Source organism: Myotis daubentonii, chromosome 11, assembly GCF_963259705.1.
Source record: "Myotis daubentonii chromosome 11, mMyoDau2.1, whole genome shotgun sequence".
NCBI lineage: Eukaryota > Metazoa > Chordata > Mammalia > Chiroptera > Vespertilionidae > Myotis > Myotis daubentonii.
In genome coordinates this window covers 61,340,343-61,367,337 of record NC_081850.1, presented here as the reverse complement: position 1 = coordinate 61,367,337, position 26,995 = coordinate 61,340,343, and the positions used below count along the sequence as shown (strand labels likewise).

At 41.7% G+C, this 26,995-nt stretch overlaps 1 protein-coding gene across 1 annotated transcript in view; it reads right to left on the bottom strand.

Moving 5' to 3' along the window:
* The window catches only part of RAD23B (RAD23 homolog B, nucleotide excision repair protein), a 47,541-nt gene that overhangs the window by 6,698 nt on the left and 13,848 nt on the right, over positions 1-26,995 (bottom strand). The window contains exons 2-9 of the mRNA XM_059657579.1: positions 23,335-23,416; positions 21,596-21,675; positions 13,457-13,815; positions 9,875-9,930; positions 5,413-5,540; positions 3,270-3,402; positions 1,090-1,217; positions 247-423 (exon numbers count right to left, since the gene is read on the bottom strand). Of these exons, the coding sequence (XP_059513562.1) occupies positions 247-423; positions 1,090-1,217; positions 3,270-3,402; positions 5,413-5,540; positions 9,875-9,930; positions 13,457-13,815; positions 21,596-21,675; positions 23,335-23,416 (1,143 nt within the window). The remainder of the gene's footprint in view (positions 1-246; positions 424-1,089; positions 1,218-3,269; positions 3,403-5,412; positions 5,541-9,874; positions 9,931-13,456; positions 13,816-21,595; positions 21,676-23,334; positions 23,417-26,995) is intronic.

The window sequence follows — 26,995 nt, the reverse complement described above, 5'->3', positions numbered from 1 at the left end:
CTCATTGCTGGTCCCTGGGCTTCACCAAGGACAAGGTGGGAGAGCAGGCCTGAGAAGTCTGTCTTTCCTGCAATCCCCCCCGCCCCCGGGGGCAATGCTCTATTCCGCTCTAAAAGAACTCCACCTGTGATGGAAATAGATCAGTGCTATTCAATGTAGTGGCCACTAGCCCCGTGTGAACCCTGAGCATTGGAAAGGTGACTGTTTTGTATGAAGAACTGAATTGTTAGTTTTACTTAAACTTACCCTTTCTATAGCTTCTTTTTCCTGAGGCGTTACTTGAATGTAGTTCATGTGACCACTTCCAGCTTCGGCAATTCCTCCACTGCCTCCTCCACCCCCTCCTCCTCCTCCTTGACCACCAGCTTCTTGAACTGGTTCATTTAACATCTGAATAAAATGCTCCTGGTGTTGGCTAATTTGCTGTGATTTGAAGGACAGAAAAAAATAATACATTGATATAAAGCATCTTCAGGAAAAAAAGAATTCTAAATACAAATAAGAGAGAAGCTATAACTTTTGCAACTGTAATATTTTAGATTGATTCTAGATTATTACGTTTTTATGGGGATATGATGATTCCTTGCACATTATTCAAGAAGCTCAGTTCTTTTGAGTGAGATAAACAGTGAAGAATTAAGAGAATTCAAATTCTCTTTCATAAATGTATGCTGTCAAAAAATAAAAGCAATACTAAAAAACCACTTGCTGACGGTAAGAGGAAAGAGAACTTACATATATCTTCCACACTAGCAGGCAGTACAATGATGTACCAAACTCAAATACTTTGTGACCTAAGCATTAATTAAGCCCACAAGTATGTTTCCTAAGGGCAGAGCTCTACTAATAAGCTTGGGAAAAAAGACAAATTAAAAGGTTTCTTTACTGGAGTTTCTCAGATTCTTTAATAAGGTGTTTCCCAAATTTATTTTTTGAGCAACTAAAGCTAACCCAACCTCCATCCCCCAACTCTTTTTCTAGTACATCTATCTATGCAGCATAGTCTACTGAAAGTAGCTTAGAAGGTTTAGAGTTGGTGGAGGGGAAGGGGGTGTTGATGGTCTTTTTCAAAATGGGATACATAGTCACCTGCAGTAATTGAGGATTTTCTCGACCTATCTGTTGTAGCAATGCTGGAAGCAGGGAAGGATTCTGTTGAATAATTTGTCTCATCTGTTGAAACTGAGGTTGATTCCGTAAAAATTCAAGGGGATGTCCTAAAATACACAGAAAACATTGTTAAACAAAAGTACTGATTACATATACCAAGAATTGGTTCAAACATAATTTAGACAGACACTGAAAGTAACAAATAATATCGAGGACGTGTGCTTTGTATGCTCCCTATCAAAAATAAAAAGTACTAAGAGCTGTCCCTGTTGCTCAAAAGTTATTAAGAAAAATATATAGCAGGACTAAGAAAACACCCCCCTAAACAATCTGAGATTGAATTCCTGGGAAATTTGTAACAGGGGTGGACAAAAGTATGTTTACAATTGTTTGTATGGAAAAATACAAATTAATAATAATACAAGAATAAACTGTGGCCTAGATGGTTTGGCTCAGTGCAGAGCATCAGGGTTCCAAGTTTTGATTCCCGTCAAGGGCACATGCCCAGGTTGTGGGCTTGATCCCCAGTGGGAGGTATGCAGGAGGCAGCTGATCAATGATTCTCTCTTCTCATTGATGATTCTATCTCTCTCCCCCTCTTCCTTCCTCTCTGAAATCAATAAAAATTTATTTTTAAAAAGAATAAGAGTATATTTCATATACTCACACTGTAAACCTACTTTTGCCAACCCCTGTATTTAAGAATTAAAAGTTAAGAAAGAGTTCAGGTTTGCAGATCAGATGGAGTTTTATTAACACAAACTGAATTATTGTTGGAAGATTATTTTACTGCCATCAAATTTTAAATATTTATAATCTATAAAAACTTGAGATAAGCCGCAAGACAATCTAGTAATAATATTTAGAACTCTTTCGTCCAAGATCCCTTTATAATAATAAATATTAATAATGCCAAATAAGGTATAAGATCTAGAACTTGTGATTTTTGTGTGTGTGTGTGTGGGGGGGGGGGGAGGGGATGGTATTTGTCTGGTTATGCTATACAAAATAAAGAATTGTTTTGAGGTCACTAATGAATAATGAGAATATTTTGTATGTTATTTCCTAAATTTTAATTCAAGACAATCATTCAAATTAAAGTGACCACATAACACAGATATTTATTCTTCTTTGTGTAAGATCAGTTTTATAGATGAAGAAAATGAGACTCAGAAACTAAGTTATTTAATAATTGTTGGTGAATGGACAGCACCCTCAATCTGAATCAAAGCCGTGCCTCCCCTTTCCATTCCCATGCTAATTCTCCAGAAATGACAAGTCTGTCCTGTCCTCTGGGAGACTGTACACAAAGTGCTTAGAAATTTTTATCAACCAGAACTGACTGCCATAATTAGAACTAGAATATGCATTAAAGAATGGCCTCTTCAAAATTAACAGTTTGAATACTTTCTCAATACACAGAAGAAAGAATGAAGGAGAACACTAATTCCTGGGCCTACCAAAGGCTCCAGGCCTTGCTTTGTAGTCAAACTTTTGGCAACAGAAATGTGGGTGTTGGCCAGTAGACACTTGAATTCAAGTTTGCTTTCACATAGAGACACAAGATTTTAAACCTTTCGAGGTTTTAATTCCTTGGTTGTATAATAACCACCAAGCTACCACTGGTTTTGGAATTATACATACTCGATGACATTTATAAGGAGAGAAAGAGACATGGTGAGTAAACCATTCGCAATGGTTTCAGAATATAACAAGGAATGCAAACTGGCAAGTATCTCTTCCTTCGAATATGCTCTCTACCAAAATGGCAGCAATGATGTGGAATATAAGCAAGAATATCTTAGGCCCTAACCGGTTTGGCTCAGTGGATAGAGCATCGGCCTGCGGACTCAAGGGTCCCAGGTTCGATTCCGGTCAAGGGCATGTACCTTGGTTTTGGGCACATCCCCAGTAGGGAGTGTGCAGGAGGCGGCTGATCGATGTTTCTCTCTCATCGATGTTTCTAACTCTCTATCCCTCTCCCTTCTTCTCTGTAAAAAAAAAAAAAATAATAATTAAATATATTATTTAAAAAAAAGAATCTTAGGATTTATCCAAATGCTCTGGGAATAAACCTCACCTCAAAACACTTCAGATTAAATTATTTTACAGTAGAAATTTAGAACCATTTCCTCCCCATCTAAAAGCTTCCACTTTACCTCCAGAACTTGTTGTTGTAGTTGTTGCTGTCGTAGTTGCTGCAGCTGCAGCCACTGAAGACTGAGGAGGCCCAGTAGTAGCTACCGGAGGGGGATCAACCACAGCCTGACTTTCTCTGTCTCCAGGAATTCCCTAAAATACAATTTCCAAGCTTTAAAATATTATACATACAGACTCAAAGACTTACTAATATATTTAATATCCTTGTCTAATTTCCAAAAGCATCAAAGAACTGTATGCTTCAATTAAAAGTAAAGGCTTAGGCCCTAGCTAGGTAGCTCAGTTGGTTAGACTGTAGCGGTCGACAACCGGTGGCCCTCGGACCACTGGTGGTCCATGAAAGGTTGGTGACCGCTGGGTTAGAGCATCCGATATCACAAGGTTGCAGGTTTAATCCCCAGTCAGGGCACATACAAGGAGCAATCAATAAATGCATATATAAATGGAATGACAAATCGATGTCTCTCTCACCCCCCCTTCCTCTCTATAAAAAAATAAAATAAAATAAATAAGTAAATGGGGGTAGGAGGGAGCAAAGGATCAAGATTTACCTGAAAACTACATATATTTAAATTAGGTTAGAAATGGCCTGAGTGTGGTGCGGAACAGCGGTCGCCAACCTTTCGGACCTCACAGACCACCAGTGGTCTGTGGACCACTGGTTGGCAACCCCTGTGTAGAAGAACCTACATTTCTGTAATATAAGGCAGCAGTGGCACTGTCCAACAGAACTTTCCATGATAATGGAAATATTTTCTATAGCTCTGCTGTCCAATAAAATACCCATTAGCCAGCCATATGTAGCTACTGAGAACTTGAAATGTAGTTGTTACTCCTCCACCCCATGGTGATTATCAATACGATTCCTCAATTCCAAACTAATTAATAAAATGAACTGCTAGCATTTTAAAGGCTCTCATCAAGAGGACAATGGAAAAGAGCATTCAAAAGATTAAATGATACGCTAAGAAAGGGTTTGGTGAATCTCACATGCAAATGAGTATGCAAATAACTGGTGAAAGCAGAGCATTTGTTGGCTCATGACTCTCCTGAGCAAACTATTATCTGAACAGGAGTTTCTAACAGAAGTACAAGCTGGAAAGAAAGGAATGGGTTAAACTGTGGACTGTATTTCCCATAGTTAGTTTAGAATCATGAATGATATTTAGGGCAAATTAATACTTTGATGATACTTCAAAACACCAGACAATTCTAACATAAAATGCTAAGACTAAAAAAAAAAAAAAAAAAAAAAAAAAAAAAAAAAAAAAAAATCTAATGTTATTCCAAAATTCTATGCTGTTACTTTAGTCTATGCCACATCTATAAAACTAACAGACATTGTCATAAAATATCAAGGGTTTCAGTCCATGCTCACAACAATCTATTTCTCAAAAACCTTTATGCTAGTAACAGACAGTAACTTACTTGAAATTCCCTCAGTTGCTACCAACTAGAAACAAGCTAACAATTCAAATGTCAATAGAACCACGTAAGCAACATGATATGTTAAATTAAATGCACAACATTATGTCCGGTAACAGTGAATGAAAGGGGAAGATAGTGAATTAAAGATCTATGATCGAAAACTTTTCCTAATCTCTTGCAAAAATCTGTGATTCAACTTGTCCAGGTAAATCAGATTATCTGAATGTTTTAAGTGAAATCTCCTAATTTCTAAAATTTCTACATATTTACTTCATACAGTAATAAAAAATTATATAAGCAATTAATTAGGCTTCTAACAACTTGAAACTCCTGCTTTAAGTAGTACATCTAGGATTACATTGGCAGTAAAAAAAGCTACTAAAATGTTAGATTAGATTACATAAAAAAGAAATCTTCCTCTATATCCCCAAACACAACTATCAGCCTTTGAGGATGACATAATTGGGGTAGAATGATCTACTCCAAATGGATAGTTAACTTTACAACTCAGCCATTTAGTAACTAAAAATCCTTTCAAAATCTTTTAAAGAGGTCATTTTATCAACACAAAACATTAACATACTAAGAAAAAGCATGGTGTAAATTATCTAGCATATATTATTATTCTCCTGTGAATTGTTACTGTTCCTTCAAATCTTTGTTTCTTTGAGATTTTGGTCTTAAACTAGAATGAAGAAGTAAAATGTTTCTCACCATTAAAAGATACTCCACTGCTCGGTCAGGGTTGTTGAAACTGGCTCTCAGGGCTGCAATTACTTGCTCTCGTTCATAGCCCATTGACATGATCTCAGTTACCATATTCTCATAAGACTGACCTGTCACTACAAAAAGTTGAGAGCAAGGTCGTAGGAGGGAAAAGAAAGAGAATATTTAATGCCAAACACTCTCCATACTTCTTGAATGCATACAATGTTTAGGCACTAAAGTGTTAGGAATACAAAGATGAATAACAGTATGAACTACAACATGTATGTGCTAGGTCAGTGGTCGGCAAACCGCGGCTCGCAAGCCATATGTGGCTCTTTGGCCCGAGTGTGGCACTTCCACAAAATACCGCGCCCGCACGTACAGTGCGATTGAAACTTCGTGGCCCATGCGCATAAGTCGGTTTTCGGTCTGGGCGAGTCTATTTTGAAGAAGTGGTGTTAGAAGAAGTGGGGGGTGTCGGTCGGTCGGACGATGGGAGACGCAGCTGGGAGACGCAGCACAGGCAGGCCGAGGGATACGCGGGGGAGGCGCACGCGATTCATGCACGAGTTGAGTGAGCCAGTCAGTCAGGAGTACCCTAATTAAGTTAATAACAATGTACCTACCTATATAGTTTAAGTTTAAAAAATGTGGCTCTCAAAAGAAATTTTAATCGTTGTACTGTTGATATTTGGCTCTGTTGACTAATGAGTTTGCCAACCACTGTGCTAGGTAAATAATGCCTCTCCACCCATGCCAATGCCTGGAACCTATGGATATGTTAAATGACCTGTCAAAAGGGAAGAAAGGTTGCTTATCAGCTAAATAGGGAAATTAACCTGGATTATGTGAGTGGGCCCAACACAAGGGTCCTTAAAAATAGAAGGGAAGCAGATAAGAGGATCAGAGAAACAGATGTAAAGAAAAGGAGAGAAAGGCAGAATAAGAGATGCTATGCTGCTTTGATGATGATGGGCAAAGGGGCTATGAGCCAAGGAATGTGGGCAGCCTCTAGAAGCTGAAAGGGCATAGAATAAATCCTCCCCGGAGTCTCCAGAAAATAACGCAGCCCTGATTTTAGCCCCGTAATTTAGTCCTTTGGTTTTTGTCCAGTGAGCCCCATGTCAGACTTCTAACCTATAGTACTATAAAGTAATAATAAATCTGTTGTTTTATACCATTAAGTTTGTGGTAACTTATTACAGTAGCAATAGAAAACTAATATAATGTTTGATAAGTACAATAAAAATATAGGGTATTAATGTAGCACAAATATAGGATAGAATTAGCAGATCACACAGGACAGCGTCGTGACTTTGAAATAAGAGGAGCATTTCAAGCAATTAGCTCTGCCATAAAGTTCAGTTTTCCTTTGACACCTTTTATTATCAAAGCAGAGGGGAAAAGGAGGTTAAAAGCTAGAAAGTTAGAATTTCAAGCACCACAGAAAGCTGGTACAATGAATCAATCCCTATCATTCAGTATGTCACTTTTACCTCACTTAAGCCACCTTTTCTTCCACTCATGTTCTGGGTACCATTCCCTTTCTTGTCTCCTCAAAGAACGGGTCTTTTGGTTATTTTCTCTTGCCCATCTTCCACCCTTCTCTCTCCTCTTAAATATCCTGACCAGAAGTTAACTATGCTCTTGAATGTCATTCTAAAAACAAAAACATGCCTCCCTTCATCATATCCCAATTCCTCTTTCAAGAACTGGTCCATTTGTCTGTTCTCTCCCATTACAGTCATAGGTGCCTGCACATACTGTGTCCATTTCCTCACATTCCACTCACTCCTAAACCAATACCAACACAACTTAGATGATCCCTCAGTATGTCCCATTACCTGCGATGTCCATTTCAATGAATAGCACCACTATCCATCCAAATACTTGAATCAAAAACCTCAGTGGTTTCAATTCCTTTCCCCCTGTTTTCACATCTAATCTATTAGCACCTCTGGTAGGTCCCATTGTGGCAGGATAGTAAGAAGCTAGGAAAATCCCAGGCCAAGTGCAACGGGGAAACTGAGATAATAAAATTCAATAAGGCCAAACAGTTTGGGCAGCTTGTAGCCAGCTTGTGAATTGCAAGACCTTATCATACCTAACCAAGGACACTTGAGAGCAAATGGTTTATACACTCCTCCCTAACCAGAAAATACATAGTTTAAGTCATCCTGGCCTGGGAAAATAGAGAACAAAGACCCCATTAATGCCATTCGGGACAGCTGAGAAGTCATGGTGCAGAGACACAAACACAAGCTGTCAGACTCTAGAGCCCCTACACCTAATCATGATGTGTCTCTTAAAATTATGCTTCCTGATTAATCAAGTTGCATTTTGATACTTTTTAGATATTAAAAGTACAAAGGCTGCCATAGCTAGTTTGGCTCAGTGGATAGAGCATTGGCCTGTGGACTAAAGGGTCCTGGGTTCGATTCTGGTCAAGAGCACATCCCTGGTAGGGGCATGTAGGAGGCAGCTGATCAATGATTTTCTGTCATCACTGATGTTTCTATTTTTCTCCCTCTCCCTTCCTCTCTGAAATCAATAAAAGAAAAAAAGTACAAAGGCTAATGACTCATAAAAAAAATTAGGGACAATGGATAACACAAGACAAGAGCTAAAGTAGTAGTGATGGCCCAGCCAGGGTAGCTAAGTGGTTGGGCACATGCCTAGGCCCAGGTTGTGGGCTCGATCCCCAGTAGGGAATGTGCAGGAGGCAGTCAATCAATGATTCTCTCTCATCACTGATGTTACTCTCTCTCTCAAATCAATAACAATATATTTAATTAAAAATAAAAAGAAGTAATGATGAAGAACCTTTGGACTTATCTTCTAGGTCACTATGAGCTGTGAAACGAACTAACAATGACATTACTAGATTTACCTTTTAGAAAGTCCACTATGGCAGAGAACAGGCCAGTTAGAAGCAGATAATTCAAGAATATCAGTAAGGAAAGGACATAAACGAAGGCAAATAAACGGCAGCAGAGACTTTGGGAAGAAGACTCCTGGTCTCACTAGGCCAAAAGGCAGAGGGCCAAGGATGTGGATGATAATACAAGCAAGGAAGGGAACAAAGAGGAATCAGATGGCAGAATAAAACATGAGTCAACTGGAAACGAATGAGTTAGTGGAGATTATAGTTTTTCTAGTTGGCAGTTTAAAGAATGAAAAAATGAAGGGAAAAACAAAATTGATTTTGATAGAATGGGTATGGAGACAAGATGGAAAGACATTATTCAGTAGGTAAAATTAAAAGTTGGAATAAAAAGGCATTTCCACTGCAAGTACAATATAAGCAACAAGATATACTAGTAAATGGGAACCTACAAGGCTATAAGCTGAAATAAAGTCTAGAAGAGAATAAAGATGAAGTGTGAGACAGATTTTAGTAACATTTAATACCCATTTCAAAGACATTTTATAATACACAGGTCAAGCTTTTTTAAAATAACATTTAAAGTTCATCTGGAAAATAAAATGTATGTGCTTTAAGGAAAAAAGTACACTTAACTCTAACAGTACAATTTAAAGGATTCAATGTATACTTCTGACAACATGAATGGATCTAGAATGTATTGTGCTAAGTGAAATAGGTTGAACAGAAAAAGATAAATTCCATATGATTTCACTTAGATATGAAATCTGAAAAACAAAATAAAAGAACAAGCAAGACAGAAACAAGCTCATAGATCCAGAGAATAAATGGATGGTTGTCAGATGGGATGGGGATTAAAGGGTTGGGTCACAAGGTGAAGGAATTAAGAAGTACAATTGGCAGTTACAAAATAGTCATGGGGATGTGAGTGGACATCCTATATAATACAAGTGTAATGTGCTAAGTGACCGTTCATTCGACCATTCCACCAGTTGCTATGACACCCACTGACCACCAGGGGGCAGGGATCAGGCTGAAACCAGCAGTCCTACATCCCGAGGGATATAGTAGTGAGTGAAGTGGGAGGTGGCCAGGGAGGAGCCGGAGTGGGCCCCACACTGCTCCTGCTCATCCCCTGCTCCTCCCCATCCTGGCCCTGCTGCTGTGGGAGTGCACTGACCACTAGGGGGCAGCTCCTGCATTTAGCATCTGCCCCCTGGTGGTCAGTGCGCATCATAGCAACTGGTCAAATGGTCACTTAGGTGGATACAAGACTTACTGGGGGGAGATCACTTTGTAAATTATATAAATGTTTAGCGACTATGCTGTACACCTGAAACTAACATTATATTGAATGTCAAATCTAACTGAAAAATTTAAAAACAAGCCATCTTGAAAAAAAGGAGTCAATGTATGAAACATTAATTTACAAAGCTATTAGTAACTATAATTAAATTATCTAAATCAACTATTTAGCAACTTGATTATAAGCAACCATAACAAACACATTACCATGATCCAGAGAAATAAAAATTAAACATCTTCCCTATCTCTTATATGGTTACTTACAATGTAGATACTTACCAAGTGCACTTGTTGCATCTTCAAAAAGATTTGACCGAGAAGAATCTCCTGATGTACTGTAAAAGGTTTTAGAAAATCATATCAGAAAGTATGTAAAATTTATATTAAAGTTTAGTAACTGTCTAATTTGTAGAAATTCTTTGATTTTTAATTAAACTTAAAAGTCTGGCTAAACCCTAAAGCTTTATCCATAACATGTATGGCTTGGGAGAACTTTCAATCTTAATACTCATTCTGTTTTGCAAATCCATCAGTTTAAATGTCCAAAGATTTAAAATAACATCCTCACAGATAGCTTACTATTTAAGGAATACAAAAAAAGATAATGAACAACTATTCCATGAAAGAATTTACATAAGAAGTTAAATAATCTGTAAGTCAAATCACAGTAGAAATACCAAAAGAAGTACATGATAACTAGCACATATAGGAACTACATTAAGCTAGAAAGACCTGGAAAAGTCTTTACGTAGCGGAATTTAGTTAGCTCTTAAAGGTAAGTTTTGAACACAAAAACTGGAAAAAGAAGGCATCTAAGTCAAGGAACACAGCACAGCATAACCAAAAAATGCAGAAGAGAGTTAAATCCAAGTTGTAATTGAAAGTAAACCAGTTTAAAGGGACTAAGTTTCTGTTGGGCAATTGCTGCTGAGTCTGAAAAACAAAGCAGACAAAAAAAAAAAAAAAAAAAAAAGATTATAAAAGACCATGAAGAGTGGGCTGAAGAAAAATAAACCTAAGTTTACAAAAGCGGTAAAGGTAGCAGTTAGCAGTTTAGATTAAAACATACAGATAAGACGACACACACTTATGCCTTTGTCCCAATTTTAAAAACAAACACAATATACTTCAGCTCTGTATGTAGCATAACAAAAGTAAGGGAACTACTTAAGTTTGAATTCAACTTTCTAAGCCTTGGTTTATCAATACAATGAGGTCAACAATAGTATCTATATATCCCAAAATGTTGTGTACAGGGTTATTGCTGGTAAAGTGCTTAGCAGAGTGCCTGGGATGGTAATACCCAATAAGATTATTTTAATTCTTTGGTATAATTTCTAAAGTATCTTCATTCACTAGACAGTGAAACTAACATAGAAGGCAAAATTTCCCAAAGAAATATATACCCAGAAACTAATTCTTCTGCACAAGACCCCTGCCCAGAGACAACCACCACTACCAGTTTTTATAAAATAATCACTTGTGTCCTCTTTTGTATGTGTTTTCATTTAACTTAACAATTATTCCATGTCAGCAAAACCACAACTATGGCAGGTTTTTCCAACAGATGCAGTATTCCATTTACTTGACCAAATCAAGCTTTTATTAAGGAATTTTTAGTTTGGCTGCCAACATTTAAATTCTTTCTGTAGTCAAATTTATTAATTGCTCCCCCTTTATGACTTTTTAAGGTTATTTTTATTTTTCCTATGTTCTCTTCCAGTTTATGGTTTCACCTTTACATTCAATCTTTATCCATCTAGAATTTATTTTTGTGAATGTAAGGTCTGTAATCCACCCTCCAGAAGACTAGGCATTTATTCCAACAGCCTTTTTCCCACAGTCGTCTGAAATTACATCTTTATGGTATATTAAGCCCCTATGTATTTTAGTCTGTTTCAAGACAACTATTTCACCGAGCAGTCTTTTTATTAAGAGCCATTCTAAATTGTTGTAATTGTTACTGTACATAATACAGTAGGTAGGGTTAGCTTCCTTCACTATTGTTCTTTAACAGAATAATGTGTGCTGCCCTGGCTGGTTTTGCTCAGTGGCTAGCGCATCAGCAGGCCAATGGGTCCCGGGCCCTGGTCGGAGCTCGTGTAGGAGGCAACCAATTGATGTGTTTCTCCGTCTTTCCCTCTCTCTAATAGTCAATGGAAAAATATCCTTGGGTGAAGATTTAAATAAACAATTTTTAAAAAAGGAATAATGTGTGCTATTTTTTTGCACATTGTTCCTTTTTTTTAAAAAAATATTTTTATTGATTTCAGAGAGGAAGGGAGAGAGAGAGATGCAAACATTAATGATGAGAGAGAATCACCGATTGGCTGCCTCCCACCACTGAAGATCGAGCTGCTACCAGAGCATGGGCGCTGACCAGGAATCGAACTGTGACCTCCTGGTTCATAAGTCAACATCACTGAGCAACACCAGTCAGGCTGCACATAGTTTTAAAATTTATTTTAAAACATTATAGTTAAGATTGAGGTATCATTTAACCACCTTTTTTCATTCTTGATTTTGCCTCACCACTTCTTTCCTCCCTATCCTCAGAGGAAACCACTTATCTGTCAGTCAATGTATTATCTCTTTGGTTCTGTTTTTCTACACATTAATATGCACTCCCATAGAAATACATAATGTCATTTGTGGCTTATGTTTGGTTAATGGTTATTATCTGTATTATTTTGCAATCTGCTTTTATATTTGAAACCATATTCATTTAATACAAATATATATTGCATATTTTCACTGACCCGTGGTACTGGATATCAGAGCTTCCCAAACTTTAGGAAGCCTAAGAATTCACCAGGCTTGGTAAAATACTGACTTCTGGGACCATCCTCCAGATAATTTTGATTTAGAGATCTGAGGTGAAGCCTAAGAATTAAACTTAAACAAGCTCCCAGTGATGCCGATGCTGCCTACTGACCGCTGCATTTTGAGTAGCGCTGTTCTCTAATATGAACAGGTCACAAATCAAGTCATCTCCTTACTAATGAATATTTAGTGTGGTCAAATTTGTCCTCAATTAAAAACAATATAGTTCTTGTGCACAAGTACAGTTTCTCTAAGTCAGCTATCAACCTTAGAGAATGAATTAAGAGTGGAATTTGCATTTTAATAGTTTTTGAAGAACAAAGCTGACCTAAGAAACAAATTCCTATTAATAAAATGTCAGGTCAGTGGTGATGAAAAAACTTTCTTATACCCCTCAAATTCATACCAGAATGCCTCCTGAGAATCTTCGCACTAAGTTTTGTGCTTCACAGGCCCACTGAATGTTTTACGGCACAGACGAAGGGACTAAAGCACAGCTGAGTAGCCTGATTTCTGAGCTCCTCTCACTCTTCCCCTTCCTGTATCATCCTTCTCTGAGCTGTGTAATTTGGGGAAATAAGAGTAAATTGCTACAGTTTTCCATTGTGACTGGTTCTGATTCCAAGGGCTCTAGCAACTGCCATTGAGGTCCTGAGTTGCACTAAAGCCACAAAACAGAAACAGCTCCAAAGACCACACTGGACATAATACTACTCATGCAAGTTATTTATAATATGTCAAGCTATAATATATTATTATTTTATAGTTCTTCTTTTTGGTCATTTGTATTTCCAAACTTTTCTACACAAAATAATGACTCTGATCCTCTTTCCTTTTCCCTCTGGAAAAATAAAGCGGAGCATACAAAAATTTGGAATATGGAAAGTTAGACAGAAGTGATACCGTTTTTATCAGAGTTCAAAGTTTAGAAAAAGCTTAACATAGTAAAAAGTTAATTTGGACAGAATAAAAATAAATACATGCATGAAGACCTTGTTATGAACATATTTTAAGATACAATTTTCTAGCAACCCTTACCTGTCAGTTGATGTCGGGCTAGTAGCCACTGGTGTTTCTGCTGGCTGTTCTACAGGGTTCTCCTGTTTTGTGGCACTAACAGGTGCAGGTTCAGAAGATGCTGTCGCCGATGCTGGAGTGATAGATGTAGGTGTGGGAGTAGGAGTAGGAGTGGGAGTGGGAGTGGGAGTAGGAGTAGGAGTAGGAGTAGGAGTAGGAGTAAGAGTGGGAGTGGGAGTAGGAGTAGGAGTGGGAGCCAAAGCAGGGGTGGGGGTTGGGACCTGAGCCACAGCTGGTGCTGTGGAGGAACTAACTGTGGTAGTGGTGGTAAGATTTGATTGCTGCGTCGTTGTTGGTGCTGGTGTTGTCACTGCTTTGGGCTAAACATATTAAAAAGCAAAACAATGAATGATGATAAAATACAACATTATTACCTGATCTCTAGTTAGACTGTATTGTTACAGGATGCTACAAACTCAATACTATAACAAACTTGTAACTTGAAAATAACTTTGTAAAGTGACATAATAGTCAACATTAAGACTCTGAATCACTATGTTACTCTTTCAAAGCTCTTGACAGCATATATATTATCTTAACTATCAATCTCAATTAGCTTTAGCCAACAGTTTCAGCCTTTATATTAAGTTAATATGAAAAAAAAAAGTCAGTATTAAAACGGACAGGTATAAGTACAAAGAGGTTAACATAACTTCTGAGATCTGTATGTAGTTAAACAGAAAATGAAGGCCAGCCCGGACAGCATGGCTCCATGGTTGAGCACTGATCTATGAACCAGGAGGTCATGGTTCGATTCCTGGTCAGGGCACATGCCTAATTTGTGGGCTTGATCCCCAGTGTGGGGCCATGCAGGAGGCAGCCAATCAATGATTTTCTCTCATCATAGATATTTCTATCTCCCTCTCCCTCTCCCTTCCTCTATGAAACCAATAAAAATATATTAAAAAGAGAAAAAAAAATAGAGAAAAATAAAGGCCAAATAAAGTTATATAACCACCTGTTCTGAACTTTCTGAACTAGAAACAGAGCCATAATGATTCCCACAAAACAAAAAGCAATTATATGTGGGTAGAAATCATACTGTTACAAGTCTTTTTATTCTCCTAAAGGCCTATCAATGTTCACTACCTATTTTGCTCATAACTTTCCTAATGACAAAAGGTAACTGTTTTAATGGAAGATGGTAAAATTCAACACAATTTGCTTCAAGTATAAAACAACAAATTGTAAAGCAATTAGCTGACTTATGTCTTGTTCAATTTGAGCCAGTACAGAGTGCATTAGAAAAAGGTGTCTAGGGGACTCTTGGAGGGAAAGAGAGGGAGGGTGGTAATCAACCAAGGTCCTTGTATGCATATATGCATGGCCCACAGACACAGATGAGACCATGCATATATGAGGTGGTGAGGGCCTGGGGCAGGGAGTGGGCTGGAGGGGGTCAATGAGGGGAAAAGAAGGAATATGTAATACTTTCAACAATAAAGAATTATTTTTTAAAAAGTAGCTAGTGCAAAATAGGGAACTTGAAAAAATAGTAATAGCATTAATCACCTCCTTTTCCTATTCTAAGAGTCTTGTATTTTGCTCTGTAACTTTTTAAACTGCCAATTTAACATTGCAGATCATTAATGTTCTAAAACTCCAATCTAGATTAAAATGTAGTTTAAATAAATGCATCTTGGCCATTTAATATTTCCCTTAAGACCATTTGTTATCACTACAATGTTTTTACATACCTTGCCCTCAAGGTCAGTATTGCCACAAACAGCAATTTAAACTTCCTTCTAAACTAAACAGTACCAAACCAACCTTCCTGAAGCTTTTCTGCTTAGTTTTTACTTTAATTGCTTTTTCCTGTCTCTTCTTGGTAATGAGATCATTTCTCATTGCTTCCATAATGCCTAATTATATCAGTCTTTGCCTTCTCATAGCTAGCCTCTACTATTAACTTGAAAATAAACCACAAATGTCACTGGAATCCTACGTAAAACTAGAGGCCCGGTGCACATAATTTGTGCACAGTGGGGTGGTGGAGGGGGATTGAGGGTGTTCCTCAGCCCAGCCTGCACTCTCACAATCCGTGACATCCCTCTTGCAATCCAGGACCACTGGCTCCTAACCACTGGCCTGCCTAATCACCCCTAACCACTTGCCTGACTGCCTGATACCCCTAACCGCCTCTGCCTGCCTGCCTGATTGCCCTAACCACTCTGCCTGCCTGATACCCCTAATGGCTCGCCTGCCTGCCTAATCACCCCTAACAGCCTCTGCCTTGGCCCCCACGGCTTCATCCAAAAGGTCATTCAGCAGTCTGGTCTAATTAGCATATTACGCTTTTATTATCCTACTAGAGGCCCGGTGCACAAAAATTTGTGCACTCGGGGTTCGAGAGGAGGTCCCTCAGCCTGGCCTGTGCCCTCTCACAGTCTGGGACCCATCAGGAGATAATGACCTGCTGGCTTAGGCCTGCTCCCGGGTGGCAGAGGGCAGGCCCAATCCCTAGGTGCAGCCCCTGGTCGGGCTCAGAGCAGGGCCAATTGGGGAGTTGGGGCACCGCCCCCTGTCATGCACAGAGCAGGGCGGATTGGGAGGTTGCGATGCCACCCTCAGTTACGCTCAGGGTAGGGCCGATTGGGGGGTTGGGGCACCGCCCCCTGTCACACTCAAGGCAGGGTCCATAGGGAGGTTGCAGCGCCACTCCTGTCATGCACAGAGCAGGGCCCATCAGGGGGGTTGGGGCTCTGTACCCTGTCACACACAGAGCAGGGCCGAACAGAGGGTTGGGGCTCCGCACCCTGTCACACTGATCCCGGTGCTGGGAGGCCTCGCTGCTCTGCTGATCCCAGGGCCAGGATGCCTCTTGGCTCCCCTGATCCCTGGCCTGGAGGCCTCTCGGCTGCTGATAACCATGGCCTGTAGGCCTCTCGGCTCCGCTGATCTCTAGCCAGGAGGACTCTCGGCTGCTGATAACCTGGCTGGGAGGCCTCTCGGCTCTGCTGATCATGGGTCCGGGAGGCCTCTGGGCTCCGCTGATCGCGGGGCCTCCAACTCCGCTGATCACGGGCCTGGAGCGGGCCGGGAGGCCTCTTGGCTGATCACCGGGGCCGGGAGGCCTCTGGACTCCGCTGATCACCTGGGCTGGGAGGCCTCTCAGCTCCGCTGATCACCTGGGCTGGGAGGCCTCTTGGCTCCGCTGATCGCGGGGCCTCCGACTCCACTGATTGCGGGGCCAGGAGCGGGCCGGGAGGCCTCTGGGCTGATCACCGGGGCCGGGAGGCCTCTGGACTCCGCTGATCACCTGGGCTGGGAGGCCTCTCGACTCCACTGATCACCTGGACTCCGCTGATCACCTGGGCTGGGAGGCCTCTCGGATCCGCTCATCACCGGGGCTGGGAGGCCTCTCAGCTCCGCTGATCACCGGGGCTGGGAGGCCTCTTGGCTCCGCTGATCTCGGGGCCTCCAACTCCGCTGATCGCGGGCCGGGAGGCCTCTCGGCTCCGCTGATCACCTGGGCTGGGAGGCCTCTTGGATCCGCTGATCACCTGGGCTGGGAGGCCTCTCAGATCCACTGATCACCGGGGCTGGGAGGCCTCTCAGCTCCGCTGATCACCTGGGCCAGGAGGCCTCTCGGCTCCACTGATCACCTGGGCTGGGAGGCCTCTCGCTCCGTTGATCACCTAGGCTGGGACGCCTCTCGGCTCCGCTGATCACCTGGACTCCGCTGATCACCTGGGCTGGGAGGCCTCTCGGATCCGCTGATCACCGGGGCCGGGAGGCCTCTCGGCTCCGCTGATCGCGGGGCCTCCTACTCCGCTGATCGCGGGCCGGGAGGCCTCTCGGCTCCGCTGATCACCGGGGCTGGGAGGCCTCTTGGCTCCGCTGATCTCGGGGCCAGGAGTGGGCCGGGAGGCCTCTCGGCTGATCACCGGGGCCGGGAGGCCTCTGGACTCCGCTGATCACCTGGGCTGGGAGGCCTCTCGCTCCGCTGATCACCTGGGCTGGGAGGCCTCTCGCCTCCGCTGATCACCTAGGCTGGGAGGCCTCTTGGCTCCGCTGATCTCGGGGCCTCCGACTCCGCTGATCGCGGGCCGGGAGGCCTCTCGGCTCTGCTGATCACCTGGGCTGGAGGCCTCTCGGCTCCGCTGATCACCGGGGCTGGGAGGCCTCTCGACTCTGCTGATCCCAGGCCCTGAGGCCTCTCTGCCCTGCTCAGGGCTGTTTGGCTTCGCTCTGCTTGGAGCCTGAGTATGCAAATTAACCGCCATCTTTTAGCTTCTATAACTGAAACATTGTATCTTTTGGAGTTGTTGCTTCAGGAGCTCAGAGCCCCGCAGCTGAGGGGATCCTTGACTTTCTCCATCGCTGGGGCAACCAAGCCTCCTATTCTCAGCTGCCTGGCTGCCAGCCGCCATCTTGGCTGACAGTTAATTTGCATATCTCACTGATTAGCCAATGAAAAAGGTATCGGTCGTACGCCAATTACCATTTTTCTCTTTTATTAGTATAGGATACTAGAAGCCCTATGAACAAAATTCGTGCAAGAGTAGGCCCTAGCAGCCCCAGCTGTGTCTGGAAGGACTTCCGATGGTCGTTCTGCTGTTCGGTCGATTTGCATATTACACTTTTATTATTATCCTATCTAATAAAAGAGAAACCTGCAAATTGACCATAACCCCAACACCCTTCCCATTGGCTAATCAGAAGGATATGCAAATTAACTGCCAACCAAGATGGCAGCTGGCAGCCAGGCAGCTGAAGCGAACAGGCGGCTTGCTTGCTCCAGTGATGGAGGAAGCCAACATTCCTGGCCTGCCGCTGCTGGCCTCTGAGCTGCACTCTAAGAAACAATGTTGCAATTATAGAAGCTAAACAAGCTCCAGGGACCTGCTTTCAGCCCTCAGAGATGGAGCCAGCTCTCAGTTCCAGTGACAGCCATAGAAGGTAAATAAATCCCAGAATAAAAAAAAAAAGAAAGAAAAAAAGGAGAGGCTGGGAGCTTAAGTCTCCCTCCAGCCTGAAAACCAGCCTGGCAACCAGGCTGGCCAGGCACCCCAGTGGGGACCCCCACCCTGAAGGGGGTGTGACCAGCTGCAAACAGCCTTCAGCCCATCATCCAGGCTGGCCAGGCACCCAAGCGGGACCCCCACTCTGATCCGGGCACTTTCAGGGCAAACTAGCCGGCCCCCACCCATGGACCATGCCTCTATCCTATACTACAGGCAGGGCGGGACAGCGCGAGCTGCCATCCGGGCCCCATGTGCAGCCCTGGGCTGTGGGGCATAAGCCCCGCCCCCAGCTGGGACCCCTGTGTGCCACCTGAGCCCCCAACCGGGATCCCCGTGCCACCTAAGCCCCGCACTGCTAAGCTCCGCCCTCAGCCGGGACCCTATGACTATTGGAGAGCAGGAAAGTGCCGCTGGGCCCTGGGTTGCTGTGGTGATCCAGCCATCAGTAAGTAGAAAAGTGTGGCCTGTAGGCAGCGCCCAGCTGCGCCTGATCTGGGAGCAGGAAAGCAAGCCCAGCCTGCGGGCAGCCCCAAACTTTGCCTGCTCCCCAGTTGCCATTGTGATCCGGGAGCAGGAAAGCAAGCCTGGCCTTAGGGCAGCCCCCAGCTGGGCATGATCCGGGAGCAGGAAAGCAAGCCCGGCCTGCGGGCAGCCCCAAGCTGGGTCTGATACAGGAGCAGGAAAGCCCGGCCTGCAGGCAGCCCCCAGCTGGGCCTGCTCCCCGGTTGCCATGGCGACTTGGGAGCGGGAAAACCTGGCCTGTGGGCAGCCCCCAGCTGGGCCTGCTCCCCGGTCGCCATGGCGATCCGGGAGCAGGAAAGCCCGGCTTGCAAGCAGCACCCCCATCCTGGCCATAGCTCAAGGGAGAGTACAACATGCAGTGGAGGCCAGGAGCCTGAGAGATCAACACAGAGGGGCTCCTGCTCCAAGCCTCCATGGTGTGGCTGGGGGCAGGCCCCCAGCAGACACACGCACACACAGGCACACACGCGCGCACACACACACACAGTTCCTGCTGAACCTCCAATGTGAATAGGGGCAGACCCCCAGTGGGGACGGACACACACACATACACACACACACGGCAACTGCTTCGAGCCTACGTGGCACGGCTGGGGGAAGGCCCTAACAGGCAGGCAGGCAGGCAGACACACACACACACACACAAGGGACGCCTACTCCAAGCCTCTGCTGCCAGACTGTGGCCATCAGTAGGACATCCACCGAGGGCTCCCGGACTGTGAGAGGGGCAGGCTGGGCTGAGGGAACCCAACCCCCCAGTGCACGAATTTCATGCACCGGGCCTTTAGTAGATAATAAAAGGCCAGAGGTGTCATGACCGAAACGACCAGAGATCAGACCACCACGGCCCCTTGCAGGCTGGCCACACCCCCAAGCAACTGGTTAGGGGCAATCAGGCAGGCAGACAGAGTGGTTAGGGGTGATCAGGTAGGCAGGCAAGCAGTTAGGGGTAATCAGGTAGGCAGACAGGCCCTCGCAGGGCTAGCCCTGACCCCCAGCAAAGAAAGAGGGAGGTCCAGGCCAGCCAAGCCATCGCACCCCATTCTGTCACCTGCAGAGGGAGGCCACTGGTGGCAGGGAAGGGGGGGCAGCAGTGCACAGATGGCAAGCAATGGCAGCGGCAGGGGTGGGGATGGGGCCAGCTGTCTGCAGCCTGGGGAAGGATAGCCCCAATAGACCCTGATCTCAGGCCAGGCCTATGGACCCTATCTGAGGGGTCCCAGATTGTGAGAGGGTGCAGGCTGGGCTGAGGGACCCCGCCGAGTGCACGAATTTTCGTGCACCGGGCCTCTAATTATAGATAAGAACAGGCTAGGCTCCAAGCAGCTATTCTTCAAATGCATGCACGTATTCTGAACCTATCCTGCTAATCCTTAATTATATTCTAATAGTCAAGGTTACTATAATACTAACGGTAATAAGACTGATAACAAATACATATCCAAATGTGTTCCCACCACAATTTTCATATGGACTATGTATGATAAAACTAGGTGAGATAATGGAATATTATTCAGCCCTAAAAAGGACAGCAAAGCTACAACACGAACTGAAATAAGTCAGTCACTAAAATAACAATACTGTATGATTCCACCTACATTAAGTATGCAGAGGTGGAGGGCAGGTATGGACATAAAGTTACTATTTAATGGGTACAGTTTCAGCTTGGGAAGATGAAAAAAGTTCTGGAAACTGATGGTGGTGATGGTTGCACAACGTGAAAGTTCTTAATGATACTGGACCATACACTTAAAAATGGTTAAATTGGTAAATTTTGGGCTATGTATATTTTATCATACTTTTTTAAACACTAGATGAGACAAAGTTTCCTCATGTGATTTCTTTCTTTGTATTTAAAGTTTAACATTTAATGAATAAGTACTTGAACACTGCAAAATTAATATGGTTCTTAATGGTTTAAAAAATTTTCAAGTCCAATTCATATAAACTGTTACTTAGTACAAAAGTATTTAGTCAAATGTTAGTTGTTGAATTCTATTTCCTAGTGTATGTATCAATTATTTTGTGACTTTAAAACCCATATTTAGGCCTGGCTGGATGACCTAGTTGGTTGGAGCGTTATCTCATACACCAAAAAGGTTGTGGATTCTGCCCTAGCTGGTTTGGCTCAGTGGATAGAGCGTCAGCCTGGGGAATGAAGAGTCCTGGGTTTGAGTCCAGTCAAGGGCATATGCCTGGGTTGTGGGCTCAATCCCCAGTAGGAGGTGTGCAGGAGGCAACCAATCAATGATTCTCTCTCATCATTGATGTTTCTATCTCTCTCTCCCTCTCACTTCCTCTCTGAAATCAATAAAAATATATTAAAAAAAAAAAAAAGGTTGTGGGTTCAATCCCCAACTAGGGCATGTACAGGAGGCACCAATCAATGTTCCTCTCCCATACTGATGTTTCTCTCTCTCTCCCCTCCTCCTCCCTCCCTTCCACTCTCTCTAAAATAATAATAAAGTTAAAAAAAAACAACAGAGTTAAGTGCACACTACTATGGATGTGCATAACTGTATTCCCTCAAAGGTATAATGGCTGCACTTGGCATCATCATTATTTAAAAACTCACATACACGAAGATATAAAGAATAAGGCTTAAACTTACTTTTGTCACCATAACCACCACAAAGTTTTTCTCATCAATTTTATATTCTTTTAGAGCAGTATCATCATTGAGGATTTTACCTGGTATATTAAAAAAAAAAAAGTTATTTAAGGCACAGTAACCTTTGTCATAGATATACCTGAAGTTAAAACAATCATCAACATCAATTCTATCAATTAAAATACTTTCCCAAAAGAAAAACATTAACTAATCAGCCAAGATGAGGATAAATATAAATGGAAACACAGTTAAGAAGGCATAAGCATTTGACTAAAAGATAACAAACACATATATAGTATATAGATATCCCAAGCAATTCTTAAAAATTACTTATAATAAAAATACTTGATGGTTAAGGAAATATTAACAAGGTCCCAAGAAAAAAAATTATAAAGACAAGCAAAATTTAATATTCAGATTGCACAAGGATTCCTCCTGGGGAACAACTTATAATCCTTCTTCCTGGAGGAAGGAGAAAAGAACAAACTTCCTGATCCCACAAATACTAGATGCCTGGCAAGACAGAAATGTTCCAATGGTATAAAAGTGATACTCATAATAAAAAACACTTCTGCTCTCGCCGGTTTGGCTCAATGGACAGAGCATCGGCCTGCGGACTGAAGGGACCAGAGTTCAATTCCAGTCAAGGGTTGCGGGCTCATTTACCGGTCAGGACATGTAGGAGGCAGCCAATCAATGATTCTCTCTCATCATTGATGTTTCTATCTCTCTCCCTTCCTCTCTGAAATCAATACAAACACACACACACACACACACACATACACACACACACACACGTGTACATATATATATATTTTAAAGTACTTCATAAAATGATTTAGTATACAGAAATGACAAGATGATATAGAGCTGGGTAAGACACAAAGAAGTACATAAGACTTCGATGGGCAAGAGTGGCGGGGGCAGGGAGTCAATCGGGGGAAAAAGAAGACATATTAAATACTTAAAAAAAAAAAAAAGAGCCAAACTGGTTTGGCTCAGTGGATAGAGTGTCGGCCTGTGGACTCAAGGGTCCCAGGTTCGATTCCAGTCAAGGGCATGTACCCTGATTGCAGGCACATCCCCAGTGGGGGGCGTGCAGGAGGCAGCTGATCGATCTCTCTCATCGATGTTTCTAACTCTCTATCCCTCTCCCTTCTTCTCTGTAAAAAATCAATAAAATATATGAAAAAAAAAAAAGACTTCAGTAATGCTAAAGGTCAAATGTTAGGTCAAGATTCCTTCAGGTTTCCTTTACCTTTAACTTGTTTTCTGTTTTTAAAAAGTTCTTGAATAAAAGGCTACAGATACTAAAACCAAAAAGAATAATCTATCTACTCTATGGAACTGAGAAAACAGACCAAGACTAGGAATCAGAAATTATAGTTTTATGTCTGCCATCAACAACCTGCCTCTTTAGGCTGCTGTTTCCTAATTTTGGGATTAGTGTTTTTTTTAAACTATCTCAGTTAAGAAAATACTACGAAATCCCTATCTAGAAAGAGATAAGAATCCATGGGCATCTAAGACCTACCTTACTGAAATCTACAATGATGATGTTATGCTAATTTTGAAGAATAAGAAAAAGCATTTTCTCCACAAAAGTCAAATATCAAGTCTATTTTTAAAATACATTTTCCTGGTTACTATAAGGCTAGTAGTGCAATTTCTTTTCTAAAATTAAAAGAATGTCACAGGAGGAAGAAAATAGCACATTAATTTCAATGTTCAATCCATACCTGCATAAATTAACTTCTGACCAGCTACAGGAAAGGCATCTTTCCCCTTTTCAGATTCAATCTTCTCTTTCAGTGCTTTCACCTGTAGTAAAAATAAAGATTTTTGTTTTGGAAAGTCTAAACAACAAATGACAACACAGAATCTGAATAAATGATGCAAGAAAAAATTTTTATATACATTAATGCTTCAAAAAACTTAATGATCATACCTTTACAATATTTTATCGAAAGACCGATTAAGTTAAATAACACATATTTGTTTCCACACTTTTTTCTAGAAATAAAGAAGTGATGCAACATTTGCAACTATGACTGCTTGGTGAAAATCATGAATTACAGACCACACATGTTACTATGACTGACTCCAGTACTCAGAACAGTAGTACACAGTGGTTAAGCACATAGTAGGTGCTCAGTTATTACTTGCTGAATGGGTAAATTAATGTAGCATAAAAATGTTTAGAAAAAAATAAAAGAAACAAGCAGGAATCTCATTCTTTGACAAGTCAGGATAAGTAGGCAACTAAGATTTAAAGGAGATATATATTTTCTACCCAATAAAAACTGTATTTTCACTTCTAGGACCCATATAGAATATATCTTTTAACAATTTGTTTTTTTTTAAAAAATATTTTTGTTGATTTCAGAGAGGAAAGGAGAGGGAGAGAGAGATAGAAACATCAATGATGACAGAGACTCAGTAATTGGCTACCTCCTGCTGGGGATTGTGCTGGCAACCAGGGGCATGTGCCCTGACCTGGATCAAACCATGACCTCCTGGATCATAGGTTGATACTCAACCACTGAGCGACAATGGTTGGGCTCTTTTAACAGTTTAGTCCATAAAGACTATTTCACTGTTTCCAAAAGCCTAAATAAGTAATGACCACTCTCTTCCTTTGCTTATTAAAAGAAAGGATTAGGAAGAGAGAGGAAAAAAAAACAACAAACCTTGCAAATAAAGCAGGACAAAGACAACAAAACAATTTCAACCATTTACTAATAAGTGACATTTGCTGCAAAGAAATAAAAATTGTGATTAAAGAATATTAGGAAGATAACAATGAAAACTCTATACACATCAATACCTATATGATTTGGCTAAGAAGGTAATCAGACTAACACTTAAAAGTATTTATTATTAAACAAAGAAGGAAAATTAATAAGCTAAGCACACAATTCAAATAGAATAAGATAAATACTAAAAGGAAAAATGCAAGTCAAAGAAATTAATTAAGAAAAGTGAAATGGTAGAAAAAGGTTCTTGTGCCAACAGAAAAATAAACAAATGACAGGGGCAGGCAAATCACAATTACAGTAAAAAAAAAAAAAAAGTTCAATGTCTTTATTAACCAAAGCATGTATCAGGTGTCCCCCAAAAATGTAGACACACTTTAACAAGCTGATAGCTCAATTTTGAAAATGTAATGTATTTTAATAAACACTGCCTTTATAATTATTCAAAGTGTGTATATACATTTTTGGGGAATATATATATATATATTTTTTTTTTGGGGGGGGGATATATTAGTAACTCTTTGCCTTGATATCACAGTTGCAGCACAGTAGCTTCATCTGTGGTACCAGCAAGTCCAGCACCTACAGGGCAGCCAAAAGCGTATCTTTCTTCTTTTTCTTTTTAATATATGAACCTGGGCATGTGCCCTGACTGGGAATCAAACCAGTGACCTCTTGGTTCCTGGGTCAAGGCTCAACCGATGAGCAACACAAGCTGTGACAAAAACATGGATTTTAATGTCAGACCTATTGAACAATTCTTGGTATTAAGTGTGAAGAGATACATTCTCAGAATGAGAGTATCAAATGATAAAGGGCAATATGCCAAAATGCCTCAACTCTTTTTTTTGGGGGGGGGGGGGGGAAGGATTTGACCCAGCAATATCACTTTAGGTAATGCATCAAAGAAAATAATTAAACTATGACTTTGGAACCGGGTTCACTGACCTGTCCAAAATTCTGGCATTGTTCCTTAACCTCAACACAATGATCTTTACTTTAATCCACTTAAGTCATCTAGTAGTCACAGGACACAGGCTGAATCTTGTTATCCCCAAACTTTTCCATTTTTGAAATTTTAAGTACCAATGCCATATTCCTACTAGCTCTCTCAGAACTGTTCACTACACCTGGTCTTGTACCTCATTAGGACTTTGGTCCCTAGATCGTCTACTTCCATTTTTATCTTTACTGTTAGCTCTACTCAGCTTAGACAACAATGCCACTGCTTCTATCACTTTCTTCTCTATCACACACTTTCTTGTCTTTCTGCTGCTCCTGCAAGGCAAAATTTCATATTTGGATTGACACAATTAAATCATCAGTACTCAACATAAAATTATTTCAACCACTCTGTGGTGTCAGTCTCCTCTCTCTCACTTAGGTAACGAATCTTACCATTAACTACCTGACTGCCAATCCACATTTCTATCCAGTCTTCTAAATGCCACTGGTGAAAATGAACGATATCCTCCCTCCTTCTATTCTCCTAGTTAGCCCTCTCTTCCATTCTCCAAGAGGTATTTCAAAGCTGTAGTCTCCTCTAAATCTGATTCCCAACACAACCCACCCCATGAGCATCTTCTACTTCATTCAAAACATAGAGATATCAGAGGAACTCACCCTCAGCTTTCCGGCACAAATGGCACTTCTTTTTTTGCATCTCTAATCTCCTTCCCACCTAGTGGTCCCGGGTTCTTCTTCCTATGTTCCCCAGTACCTTGCTAAAGTCATTATGTTTCCTACCCCCCACCCCACCTTGATTTTCAACTTCTCCATCAAAGCCAGTTCATTTCCATTCACATTTATTTATTTTTTAATACATTTTTTATTGATTTCAGATAGGGAGAGGGAGAGATAGAAACTCCATGATGAGAGAGAATCATGGATCCGCTGCCTCCTGCACGCCCCCACTGGGGATGTGCCCACAACCCAGGCATGTACCCTTTACCGGAATCGAACCCGGGACCCTTCAGTCCGCAGGCCAACGCTCTATCCGCTGAGCCAAACCAGGTAGGTCTCCATTCACATTTAAACAGATCCAAATCTCTATCATCTTAAAAACAAAACAAGCAAACAATAAATTCACAACCCCTTGTCTCTGTTAGCTACACTCTCCTTCCCTTAGTCTCAAGCATGTTTCAAAAATTTAACTACATACATTGTCTTCACTTACGGTAACTCCACACCTATTTCTCCTGTGCAATACAGTGCTGATAAACAGATGCATGAACTTTGTTCTCATTTTGTTGCTTATTTTCTCTAGTAGTGCCTACTCCCACAATTCCGTTTAGACTGCACTTACCAGTATCACTGATTTCAGCAATCATAATCAGACATTTATCAGTCCTTCCCTATTTTACTTGACCTTCTGTCACATTTGACATTAACCATCTTCTTTCACACTGTCTTCCTTTGGCTTCCACAGCACCATACTCTTCTGGTTTTCCTCCTATTTATTTACTCCTTTGTGAAATCCTCTTCCTTAGCCAGCCCTTTAAGGCTGCCTTTTCTTTTATTCCAGGATAATCTATCCCATCTACTCCTAGTTTTAACAACCATCCAGAGGTTAGCTGTATCTTGCCTAAGTCTTCCCTAACCCAAGGAAATTGAGCACACTTCGGAACCGCTTATGAAAGTCTTC